The sequence below is a fragment of the Peromyscus maniculatus genome, chromosome 5 (assembly GCF_049852395.1).
Source record: "Peromyscus maniculatus bairdii isolate BWxNUB_F1_BW_parent chromosome 5, HU_Pman_BW_mat_3.1, whole genome shotgun sequence".
NCBI lineage: Eukaryota > Metazoa > Chordata > Mammalia > Rodentia > Cricetidae > Peromyscus > Peromyscus maniculatus.
In genome coordinates this window covers 139,631,167-139,644,151 of record NC_134856.1, presented here as the reverse complement: position 1 = coordinate 139,644,151, position 12,985 = coordinate 139,631,167, and the positions used below count along the sequence as shown (strand labels likewise).

Sequence of the window (12,985 nt, the reverse complement as noted above, 5' to 3'; positions counted from 1 at the left end):
TGATAGTAGAAGAGAACAGTCCAAAACCTTGATCTTGTAGAGCTTATAATGAGCACAGCATAATTTGCAGTCATGTTATCTTGACCATGTGATATTTGTGTGGAGAAAGGAAGAGAGGGAAGGAGGGACAGAGGGAGGAGGGAGAAGAGGGAATTAAAGACTATAAACACAAACCCAGGGTCATATGAGCTGGGACTGGCATTGGTGCCCAGATTTATCCAGTGCCCTCTATGCTCAGAGTGGCGGGTACTAAGGTAACAACACCAGGACACCACTGGCCTCTGCTAGTCACCTTTGTGATATGGTAACACAACACCCAAGGTAGGCAACTTAAGGCAGCTCCTCTTGGCTCACAGTTTCAGAGCTTCTGGCTCTCAACCCCCTGGCCTCGTTGATCTTCTATACAAAGCAGTTCATCGAGGTGGGGATGGACTTTCACCACAAAGAAACTGGTGGGTAAAGAGAGGGGAAGAGGAGAGGACAGAGTCCCAAAATCCCTTCAAGGGCATGGTCCAGGGACCTACCTTCCTTTCCTGGACCTGACTTCCTGTCCTCACTTGCTTTTCTGTTGCTGTGATAAACACCATGACCAAAAGCAACTTGGGAAAGAGAAGGTTTCGTTCAGCTTACATCTTCAGCAAAGTTCATCACTGAGAGAAGCCAAGGGAAGGAACCTGGAGGCAGAGACCATGGAGGAACACTATTTACTGGCTGCTTTCGGGCTCACATTCAGCACCTTTTTACACAACCCACCTGCCTAGAAATGGTACTGCCCACAGTGGGCTGAGCCTTCCTACATCAATTAGCAATGAAGAAAATACCCCACAAACATGCCACAGGCCAACTGATATAGGCAATTCTTCAGTTGAGGGTCCCTCTTCAGAAAGTAAGGGTGTGTCGAGTAGATTTGTCCTCATACCTTCTGAAGGTTCCATCAACTCCCACCTTCAGCACAGAGGCCTGTGGGAGACACTCAGTACAGCAGGTCTTACCTTCTTGGAGCTGATAGTTGATCATAAAGGCCTCTTCTAGCATCGCAGGTTCTGAGAAAATGACTACAAATCCCTCTGCATTTTATCACCCTCGAAAGATAATGAGGCCCAATTGCCGCTGTGACAGGGAGGAGGGAGATAAAATGCCTCCGTCTGTGATGGAAACCTTGGTCAGTCACCCCATCATCATGCCAAGAGGCAGTCATGTCTTCTTAGGCTTTGATGGAGTGAGGAACTTAACTAGGATGAAGAAGTATTTGTAGCTGAATGACCAATTTTTTTCCCTCCAAAGATCAGAATCATCACATAAAGAAGTAAGAGAAATGGGCATTTCTAACCATCTCTGTCTCTCTCTGAAACAACACATTTGGAGTTAATGTCCCCAGCATTAAAGCTTATTGCCCAGTATTTAGATACTCACCCAGAGACCACCACTTCCTCCCTGGACTCCCCAAAACCAAACATGGAGTATATAAGTGGAGTGAGTGCCCCGGGCATCCTCACGTCAATGGCTTTGGCAGGAGCACTGCCCACCAATCTGACAGGATTGGGGGTCGTGGGTCTTCTGTCCCCACTGTTCATTTTTCAGGTAACCTGACAGTGGGACACGGACAGCTATCTTCATTGTCTGGATGCCATCTAAAGCGTTTGTTTCCCTGCCCAGAGTAAACAATAGGCTAAATTAACTGACATGTTTTCTACTTCCCCGTTGCCAGGAGAAAGTACTTTTGTTAATGAGCAAAGCAAGCTGCCAGTTCTGGCAAAACTAATTGGTTCTCTGAAAAGCCTGTTGGGAAGGCGGGGCCCCAATTGTAGAGATGATTCCATTTGGGAGAGAGTCCAGCTGAATGCAGGCACACAGGGTCCATGTGAAAACAGTTCTGCTATTATTGAGTCGCACTGGGAAAAGCAGTTACTCCAAATTTCTGAGCATCTTGGCTCACACACGGGAGACCATTATCTTCTTAGTACAGCCCATCTCGTTCCACTGCATAATCATTTGAGTTTGGGGGCAAAAGAAAGTGACATCATCCAGCCTCCTTGTCTACTTCTGATAAAACTATACACAGCCACGTCTACACACACCTCTGCCAGATCCCTGTCAGCAATGAGCACTAAAGTGTTAGATGTCTCCTATGGGGTCTGGGTCAAGGTGCTGCATATTTTCCTCAATCTTCTGTGTCCAGGGGCCTCTCAGGCCTCGTTCTTGGTGTGATGCTGATATGTGCATATGCCATACTTACTCTGATAAGCATATAGGTAACACTCTTTTTCCTTTTAGGATAAGTGACTTAGTCTGGGCCTCATCAATGGTGCCAGGCAGGTGGAGCTGTTTTCAGTGTCCACCAAGTATAATCATCCTGTGTTCACACTCAATATAGAGTCAAATGCTATTTGTGAAATGGAATCTCTCAGAACAAGGGTCAATCTGGAAACCCACTGTTTTATATAATGTGCAATGGCTCAAGGCAGTCCTCAGTTTGACCTCAACAGTGCTTTTACAAGGTTGGATATGGTCTACAAAAGCAGTGTTCTCCAGAGAAGCAGTGTGCTTCGGAGAAGTAGTGTGCTGTGGAGAATCAGTGTGCTCCAGAGAAGCAGTGTGCTTCGGGGAAGCAGTGTGCTCCGGAGAAGCAGTGTGCTGTGGAGAAGCAGTGTGCTGTGGAGAAGTAGTGTGCTGTGGAGAAGCAGTGTGCTCCAGAGAAGCAGTGTGCTCTGCAGAAGCAGTGTGCTTCGGAGAAGTAGTGTGCTGTGGAGAAGCAGTGTGCTCCAGAGAAGCAGTGTGCTCCAGAGAAGCAGTGTGCTCTGCAGAAGCAGTGTGCTCTGCAGAAGCAGTGTGCTCCAGAGAAGCAGTGTGCTCTGCAGAAGCAGTGTGCTCTAGAGAAGCAGTGTGCTCCGGAGAAGCAGTGTGCTCCGGAGAAGCAGTGTGCTCTAGAGAAGCAGTGTGCTCCAGAGAAGCAGTGTGCTGTGGAGAAGCAGTGTGCTCTAGAGAAGCAGTGTGCTCTAGAGAAGCAGTGTGCTCCAGAGAAGCAGTGTGCTCTGCAGAAGCAGTGTGCTCCAGAGAAGCAGTGTGCTCTGCAGAAGCAGTGTGCTCCAGAGAAGCAGTGTGCTCTGCAGAAGCAGTGTGCTCTAGAGAAGCAGTGTGCTCCAGAGAAGCAGTGTGCTCTAGAGAAGCAGTGTGCTCCGGAGAAGCAGTGTGCTCCAGAGAAGCAGTGTGCTCCGGAGAAGCAGTGTGCTCCGGAGAAGCAGTGTGCTCCGGAGAAGCAGTGTGCTCCAGAGAAGCAGTGTGCTCCAGAGAAGCAGTGTGCTCCAGAGAAGCAGTGACTCACCAATCAGCAGAAACTTCTGTGCTGGACCCTTTATTCAACCTGAGAGACAGTCACAGACCTTGCAGCCTCGAGTAGGAACAGAGCCAGCCCCACACGCCCCCTTTCGATAATTCACTTTTGTCTTCCCACTGCCCCAGGAAAGGCTACTCACTCTTGCATTTCCAAATGGACACCCTAACATTCTCCTGGGATTGTCTGAGCTGAAGAACAAAGGCAGGCTAGACTGTAAGGGAGCTCCTGTTACAGCTCAAGAATTCCTATTTACTGATATAATTAATTTCCTTTATGGCCATTAAAAGACAACACACACCCCCAAGAGCTATTGGCAACTAATGACGTTTTGTTTTTCACTGTAGATGACTGTATTAATCACTTTTCATTACTGTGACAAAATACCTGAGATAAATCAAAAGGTTTACTCAGAACCCCTGTTTAGAGGTTTCATTATGGTTGCTGGTAATGGTAAGGCACGTGCATGGTGTAGGTCAGGAATCTAAAGAAAAGGTTCAGTATTACAACAAACCCCTTCCTCCAAACCCATCGAGCTATGAATCCATAAAGGGAGCAATCCAACTCATGAAGTCAGAGCCTTCATAAGCCAAATATCTCCCGAAGACCCCACCTCTAAACACTGCTACGCTGAGGACCAGGCCTTCAACGTGAGCTTCAAGATCAACCGTAATACTGACTTTTGTGTGTTTGAATAAATAGACTGCATTAGCATCCATGCCATCCATCATGCATACCACTTTTCCTTTTCTGGCAGAGCAATGTCCTATTTTATGGATATTCACAATTTGTCTATACATTCCTCTAATGAAGAACATTTGAGTTCTAAGCAAATTTGCACAAACATTCATGAGCAGTCTTCCTGTGAGCCTGCGTCGTTACATCTCCTGGGGTGTAGACACAGACAGTGACAGCTGAGTGAGACATCATCTCATTGACGGGCTCTTCTTTGTAACCGCTGGCTTTGCCACATTCTCAGGAATCTGTGGGCCCTTTGGATGCATCATGTGATGCATTCTATTTTCTTTTCAATGATAATTCAGGCAGCATGTGTGACCTCAGTGAGACTCCACTGGTTTACCAGGAGAGCACATTGTATAACATTCCTAAAGGCAACGCATAAGCATCCTAGATGCTTTACATCCTGACATACTTAGTATAGGCAATTTCTGTTTTTTAATTTTAGCTATTTCAGTAACTGACAAAATACCTAAAATAAATCAACTTAAAGAAGGATTTATTTTGGATCTCCATACAGTGGTTGGCACCTCCCTGGTGACTAATACTGAGCATCATTCCATATGCTTATTATCCATTTGCATATCTTTTGTAGCAATGTATCCAAAACTTGGACAATAGTCTTCTTTTTTAATTATAGCAGCTCTTTTCATATTCTAAGTAAGTCTTTTGTCAGATAAATATAGTGTAAATTTTTTCTGAGACCAACTTATCTCCACCAACTAGTACTGTGCCTGTTATAATACAGCAGGTGACCAAGTCATATGGAATATTAGAAGTTATTAATCAACAGGAAGTAGCATTTCTAGATGTCAAATCCACTAATTCCCAGTCTGTTGTCAGTGTTCCTTGAATCTACACCCTTCTTTTCACTCTCCCTCAAAATTAAAGAGCACAAAGAAACCATCAATGGTTATTAGATAGTCTACAGTGTGTACTTATTTATCAACATTAATTTTGTAGCCAATGAAGCCCAGTTGAGGTGTCAGATTTCTGAAGGTGTGTCAGATCATGTGCACATCAGTGTTTATGCTTGCTTACAGGTTCGTTCAGAGACCATTGCGACTTATGCCCTCTGTGGTTTTGCCAATTTTGGTTCCCTAGGAATAGTGATCGGCGGACTTAGTAAGTGAAAAGAATATTCTTCAACAACAGTTGTGACTTTATGAGTCCATCCTGCTCTATAATGTTGTGTCAGGGAAAATGGCTCTTCAGGAATAAAGTCCCCGAGGGTCTGTGTTTTGTCCTTGCTCTGGACTACAGTTTTCTTCTGCACACTCTAGTATTCAAGATAAATATGTTCAAACACACAGATACTTCTCTCAAGCCAATATCACCAGTCTCTTGGTTACCAATGCTCATAGATTTATAACAGCTATCTGAAGGGGAATTCTGGGACCCATGGAAGTTTACTATAGAAGATGCTGTCATTTGTTACTGATGTCTGCCATGGATGTAGACATAGATGGCAACAGCTAGCTAGACATCATCTTGCTGATTGATTCTTCCTGGTAACCCGTTGACATTGCTGTGTTCTCAGTGCTCTTTGGGCCCTTTGGATAATTTTACGACTTGTTTCTTTTCAATTGACCTGAGAGTCCAGTCACAAAAGAGTTATCAGAAGCTACAAACTTGGGTTTCTAATCGACCTAATCCTCAAATGCCTCTTTCTCTTCCAGCATCCATAGCTCCATCCAGAAAGCGTGACATTGCCTCTGGAGCCATGAGAGCCCTGATTGCGGGGACCATTGCCTGCTTCATGACAGCCTGTATCGCAGGTATGACATTCATCCTTCACGCCCTGGGTGCCCACAGGACAGAAGCTTTCAGGGAGGCAGGCTTCCAGGCTGCATGTGCAGCATATGCTGCCTCAGAAAGCTGAGAACCAGAGCAGGGCTAAGCACACTGTAAAGTGAAATGCGTGGGATGGAGTGGAGAAGCTGAGAACAGAAGGCGAGTTCTGTAAATTATGACAATAAATGGCACTCTGTTCCTTTCCAGGCATACTCTCTAGCACCCCCGTAGATATCAACTGCCATCACATTCTAGAGAACACCAATTTACTCAGCAACACAACGGAAGTGGTGTCTTGTTGCCAAAGTCTGTTGAACAGGTACTCTTTTTTATTATTCTGTGATCTCTTAGTAATAATAAATCCAACTGTTGTGTGCCTTTTCCTGGGGGAGATGTGGGCAAGTATCTATTCACTCCAGGTAGGGCACGGACAATAGACAAAGTGTACAGTTCCTCAAAGCCCTGCCTGTTCGGTAAACCAGTGAGATTAGTAGGCTTCCTTCCAGAAGTGTGGGTAGCCCCAAAATGGCAGTATCAATGAAAAGTCTCATGCCAGTAAGGGTGACGACTTACTGTGCCATAGGGTCCCACCTTCAGTTAACCTTCCATGTGATGCATATTCTAGCACCTCCCAAAATTGCATGTGGTTGAGAGGTGGGAAGTGGTAGATGAGATCCCAGGTAAAAGCTTCTTGGCCTTCCTCCCCCATCTTCTTATAGGGAATGCTAATCGATCTCTTACTATTACCATAGACCTAGCTATCATGGTATTACTGCACTTACTTGGTTGCCATGACGACTGGCCAAGCTTATCTCTGCTCCATGACGGTGAGCAGAAAGGCAGATAGTGTGATCACGGTTATCTTAGGAGCAAACGGCCATACTACAGTCCCAGCATAAAGACCACACCCATTTGTTTTCATGGCTTCCTTAACTGTTTATTTCAACTGTCATGTGAGAAAACTCACGGTATTTCTGACAACCCTGTGCCTTTCCTTTTCAGATAAGACTAGAAAACTAGAAACTAAAACACTTCCCTAGTGTTTGGCATTATACACTTTGTGTGAACAAACTCGCTTAAACTTTGCAGTCACCATGTAAGTTAGGCTCAATCAACTTTGCCTTTGCATTTGACACAATGAAACCTTGCTGAGGCTGTGTCTATTCAAGCAACATTAGCCTCGGTATTATCAAGACAAGAACTTCAGGCCTGTCCACAAAGCCAGTGTCCTTAATTATTGCTGCAAGGATCTCGCTCTGGCCTCACCTCAGGTCCACAGTCCTAGAGATCTCAGTTGAAAGAATTTGGATGACACACAGAGTGTAATATTTATTCCAGAGTAAAGAGGAGCAGCCTCAAGGGATGAGAGTGGACAAAGGCCAACCTACATTTTCAGATAAGCTTTGTATTTATGCTATTGTTTAAAATCCTTTCCTGAGGAGTGTTTTCCTGTCCGGGTGATTGGCAGGTCTGTTTAGGTTAGTTCTTAAAGGGGAGGGCAAAGCTTTGTTCCTTACAGAAACCTTCTAACTAGATAGAGATGTCAGGATCTCCTAGGCAGTTTAAAATGTCCTGTCTCCACCCAGGGACAGAGATAGGACCAGATCCCACTCTTGGACCCACAGAGAATGTGTGACAGAGCAGATAAGAACTAAAGAAAGAAATCTGCAAACACAGCCATGCTTCCCCAGGAATTGCCTTTCTTTGGCAGATAGCAACAGAACCCTGCTTGCTACCTCGGCCTGCAGACCTTCTGTCTAGAATTTCGTATAGAATTTAAAAATTAAGGTGGTCCAGTTGTGAACTGGACCCTTCCTTTGCCTGCCACTGATTGTCACCTGCAAAATTAACAGGGACACAGGAAGTAGGGGCAGAGGCTGATTTCGTGGGATGGACCTCAAGACTGCTATTTTCTAACTAGCTACCTACCATTTTTCCTCCTTTTACTGCCTCATTTTCAAAAGAATCCTGGCGATTCTGGCAGCATGGTGAAGGGCAAAGGCGGATGAGAGGCTAGGCTACCAGTGACTCTTGCCATGCATCTCCACCCTCTACAGTTTTGATTTGCAAGATCAGTGCCCTCACAGTTCTTATTAATGTACAAGCTGTTGGTTTTTGTTTTTTGTTTTTATTGAGATTTTGGTTTTGTGTGTATGAGTGTATACGCTTGTAAGTCTTTGCACTGAGTGCATGCAGTGCCCATGGAGGCCAGAAGAGGGCATCAGATTCCCTCAGGACTGGAGGTTCAGTTGTGAGCTGCCATGTGGGTGCTGGGAATTGAACCTGGGTCCTCCAGAACAGCCAGGGCTCTTAAATTCTTACTCATCTCTCCAACTCCTGTTCAAGTGTTTTGTTTTGTTTTGTTTTGTTTTAATAAGAATTGATCCTATCCGGTCACTGCTATTCTGAGATAAATAGGGGGAGTCCTCAAGGCCACCCAGAATATTGAGAACCAAAACTAACTAACCCTGAGGGGTCTCTGCCTGGGAACAAGGAAATCAGCTTCCTGCCTTTACCATTTTCAATGCATCACTGTCCCTCCTGTGCCTGCTGAGGCCCAACTAACAGTTTGGTTCTGCTCCCACCAGCACTGTTGCCAAGGGACCAAATGAGGTCATCCCGGGAGGGAACTTCAGTTTCTACGCTGTGAAGAGCTGCTGTGAGTTGTTGAACCCATCAACACTGAACTGCAGTTGGGTCCCCAATACACCATGAGCTCGACCATGTATCCAATGGGATTCTCTGTGCAGATGCTGGATTTTCTGCTCTGGAGGGCATAGAAAGCTATTGCCACAAGTTATGAATCCACCACGGACTCAGCTCTAATGGCAAAGGAGGAAGAAAGTCTGGAGTGTCTCCTCCCTCCCTTCCCTTCTTAGACCACCCTCTCTCCATGGAGAACTTCTATGATGACGTCCCGAACCGAGGTGTGATCTTCAGTCCAAATAATGTTCTCTTCCTATTTTCAAGGATCTCATGAGAAAATATATGTGTGTGTGCATACATGTGGTAGCCCCCCAACAACTGGGCTATGACTTGGCCATACCTCTTACAGTGCTCTAAGTATTTGAGGGTGATATGATTTAAACACATCTCAAGTAAGGTCATCCCACCTTCGCTCTAGTTATCTGAAATACCTTCAATTTGACTCTCATGGGAAAGAGGGCTGATCTGCAATGACCCACTCATTGGCTACCCTCTTCTTAAATCAAGAGTCCTTCAGAGAACCATGCAGGCCACATGAAAACCAATATAAGTCCATAAACTTAGAGACTTCTAAGCAATCAGCTTATATATACCTATGTTGCAATAATTCCCCCAAACTTCAACATCTTACAAATCTTTTCCTCGTATGTTTGAAATGTTCGATTTCAAGATTTAAGTCTCATAAACTTCAGAGACTTGTAAGTACTCAGGTCATATCTTTTTAAAGTTAATACTGTATTTTCTTAAGAATATCTTTCATTTGTGCTTTGATAGTTTTACACATGCATATAATGTATTTTGATCACACCTACCCCCAACTCCCAGTCTCCCTTCCCTCTCCTCAGACATCCCTCAACACGCCCCATCTCACATTCATGTCTGCTCTTCGTTCTGTAACTCACTGAGTCTGGTGCTGCCCGATGGAATGTTGACTTGATCTTGTGCAAGTAACCATATCTAGAGTGAGTTCAGGAAGGCAGAGCCGAGTCGTGTTCAGAAGACAGGATTCCACAGCACGCTTCCCCATTCCCTGGCTCTTCTGTTCCCCCACCCCCGACCCCCGGCCTGTGTGCTACTCCTGTGCCTTGAGGAAGTTTGTAGAAACCTCTGGTTTGGGGCTGAGCACCCAGTAGTCTCTTATTCTCAGCACATTCATCAGCTTTGAGTCTCTGCATTGCTGAAAGTGGACTTAATCTATGCTGTGTCCATTTCCAGTATCCAGGCCAAAGCAGCAGCCCCTGTAGGGCTCACTGACCTTAGGGGAACATGCACAAACAACATGACAGCTCCTGGAACTTCTGCCAGGAGCCAGATTTGGTGGGACCCTCCTGTAATCCCAGCACTTGGGAACTGAGACAGGAAGATTATGAGTTCCAAACCAGCATATGGTACCTAGCAAGACCATGTCTCCAAGCATAACAACAGAACTTCTGCAAGGTTGTAATATTCTTCATTTCCACTATATACTATGAGCCAAAGTAAGTCCTGTGACAGACATGATATCCGCGGACATAAATGAATTATCCTGTCACAGGAAGAGAATGGTGAACACTTCAGAAGATAATACAGTAGACTACCAAGGTGCCTGTTATCCATGTCTCTGTCATTGGGTAGACTGTATTTATAGGCCTGTAACTGTGCAATTTTGTTATAGTCCTGATGACAAGACTGTAAAACATTAGTCCACAGTCAAAAAGCCATGTAAGGACCAACCATGAAGGAAAATCAATGCTGACTGAGATGGGAATGCCTTTCATTGATTCTTCCATCAATCGGCAAGACACCGGCATTACCACACTTGCCGAACAGACACCGGCATCACCACGTGCCTCCTGAGCGTCAGCATTTGGGACATGTCAGCAGGGCAGTGCAGACACCTCTGAGTCAAACAGGTTCTCAAAAGGAAGAGACTCCATGGGGAAAGGGTGACACAACACCTTAAATGATTTATTGTTTCCCCTTCTGATCATGCACAAGAGCAATTTTTTAAAAATAATCTACATATAAATAGTTGGAATTATTTGTTGTTTTTGCTTTACATTTGGTGGGGGAGGAGGAGTTACATGACTTCTTATTTCTGAAGTAAATAGATCAAGATAATTCTAATTTTTTTATTATTTACATCAATCTCAGTCTTTAGACTTTAGGAAAATCCATTTGCATGTCGTTGTGCTCCATAAGGTTTAATTACAGCCTACGGTTCCACATCATGAGTGTCAATTATTCGTATGTTGTTTGTTCTTTGTCTGCTGTAACTACTGTCCTCTCTGATGCTTTCTAACTCACTGACTTTTTTCTCTAGTGTATTTTCCTTCCTGAGAATCCCTGAGAAGACCTCTTTGCTGCTTCTAGTGTGCCTGTCTTCTGTCAAGCTGTTTTTTAACTGTTGTCTTTGGTCGTTATGATTCCTTGAATGTTTAACTCTTCTCTGAGTCTGCTGGCTTGCTTCAGGGAAATCAATTACTACCATGTTTGTCAACAGGTTTTCCTCTTCAGTTTGCAAAATAGACATTTGTAATGAAAACAATGATTATGTTAAAAACTGGGATAGAAAAACCTAACATATATAATAGTTTTATATAAACATAACTAAGTGTCTTTTTCTCCACTCTGCCCACCCTGGTTCTCTGGCCAGCAGAGTCACAGAGCTCACTGGTAATTGACTAGTACACACACCTTTCTTGTTTACACCAACACACAGAAGCACGCAGAGCATTGGCGACTACAAAAGAGCCAGTATTTGCAGGCTACCTTCCACTTTTTTCTTTCTTTCTTTCTTTCTTTCTTTCTTTCTTTCTTTCTTTCTTTCTTTCTTTCTTTCTTTCTTTTTTTTTAACGTCTGGATACACACGTGTGTGGCACTCTATAAGTGAGATAATATAATGCCAAGGAGGGATGGAGTTAGACATTCCCTAGAGTTCAGATCTTGAATATTTCCCAAAGGTCTATGTGTGGAAGGTCTGTTTCTCAGCCTGTGACACTGCTGGAAGGTGGAGGATATTTTAGGAGGCCGAGCCCACTGCAAAGAAGTTCGGTGCTGGCAGTATGCATTTGAGGGGGGTACTGGGATTCCAATCTCTCCTTTTTCTATGTCTCTACTTCCCAGTCACCAGAAAGTAGGACAGCCCCTTCCACTACCCACCTCTACCATAATATACTATGTTGCTGCAGACACAATACTGGAAATCCAATCTATCATGGGCAGAAACCTCTGAAAGTGAGCCCAAATAAACCTTTCTTCTAACCTTAGAAGTCAATTGGGCCAGGTGGTCTGCACAGATGCATTCTGTTTTCTTTCTGCTTGCCTCTGCTCCACTGTCCCCAGGTCATGTAGATATAATCAAGTTAGATCACCTGATAAAGTGGCCGCTGTCACTATGCAGCCCTACCTGGCTTGGAAGTCACTACGTAGACCAAGATGGCCTCAAATATGGAGGCCTACCAGCCTCTGCCTCCTGTGTGTTGGGATTAAAGGTATGGTTGCTTTGCCTGGCTCTTAAGACACATTTTTTTAAAAAAAATATTGATTGTTTGAGAATTTTGTTCAACGTGTTTTGATTATATTCATCTCCCTCCCCCAAGTTTTCCCAGATCCACTTCCCTTCTTTCCCACCCAACTTTGTGGTTTGTTTGTTTGTTTGTTTGTTTGTTTGTTTTGAAACACACCAAAACCAATTTGTACTGCCCCAATATTCCTCAATGAGTGGTCTTCCACCGCGGCCTGGCCAACTCAATAGGGGTCACACTCTTATCAAACACTGGTCTTCCCTCTCCCAGAAACTAACAATTGCCAGTAGTTCCATGGCTAAATGTGGGATTTTATGCTTGAGTCAGCTAAAGGTAGGCTGTGATACCCGCCTTCCCCTTCCAAGCTGTTATGATCAAGCCACACTTTAAGAAATTAAATCTGTTCTTTGGCAAGTTTACACATGTGAGTGCTTACCCTCTGTTTCTGACTACAGTGTGTATTCTTTATTAAAATACATATCCATTCCTGTCTAGAAAATGTGTCTGTCCCCATGCTGGTCATCTCCAGCACAATTCTGGTTTGCTACTTCAAATAGCATGTGTACATGTTCTTTACAAACCAGTGCCTTCCTATTCTTACAACAGTGCTGTCTCATGGAAAATAATACCATCTGGGTGTGGGGGTTCATGACTACATTCCCAGTGCTTGGACACTGAGGCAGGAGAATTGTCCCAATTTCAAGACCAGTCTGAGCTACACAGTTCTAGACCAGCCTAAACTACAGTAAGACTCTCCCTAAAAGGAATGAGATACAAACAAATAATATGTAATTTAAGATTCCCAATTAGCCATCTTGTTAAGAAGAAAGAAAGAAAGAAAGAAAGAAAGAAAGAAAGAAAGAAAGAAAGAAAGAAAGAAAGAAAGAAAGAAAGAAAGAAAAGAAAGAA

General features: G+C 44.2%; 1 protein-coding gene across 2 annotated transcripts in view; it reads left to right on the top strand.

Annotated features, from left to right (window-relative positions):
* Positions 1 to 10,589, top strand: part of Slc28a3 (solute carrier family 28 member 3) — a 56,493-nt gene extending 45,904 nt beyond the window's left edge. For both annotated transcript variants that reach the window (XM_006981683.3, XM_076573465.1), the window contains exons 15-18: positions 5,113 to 5,194; positions 5,749 to 5,847; positions 6,071 to 6,182; positions 8,452 to 10,589. In XM_006981683.3, coding sequence (XP_006981745.1) covers positions 5,113 to 5,194; positions 5,749 to 5,847; positions 6,071 to 6,182; positions 8,452 to 8,578 — 420 coding nt within the window. In that variant the 3' untranslated portion in view covers positions 8,579 to 10,589. The remainder of the gene's footprint in view (positions 1 to 5,112; positions 5,195 to 5,748; positions 5,848 to 6,070; positions 6,183 to 8,451) is intronic.
* The last annotated feature ends 2,396 nt before the right edge of the window (positions 10,590 to 12,985 follow it).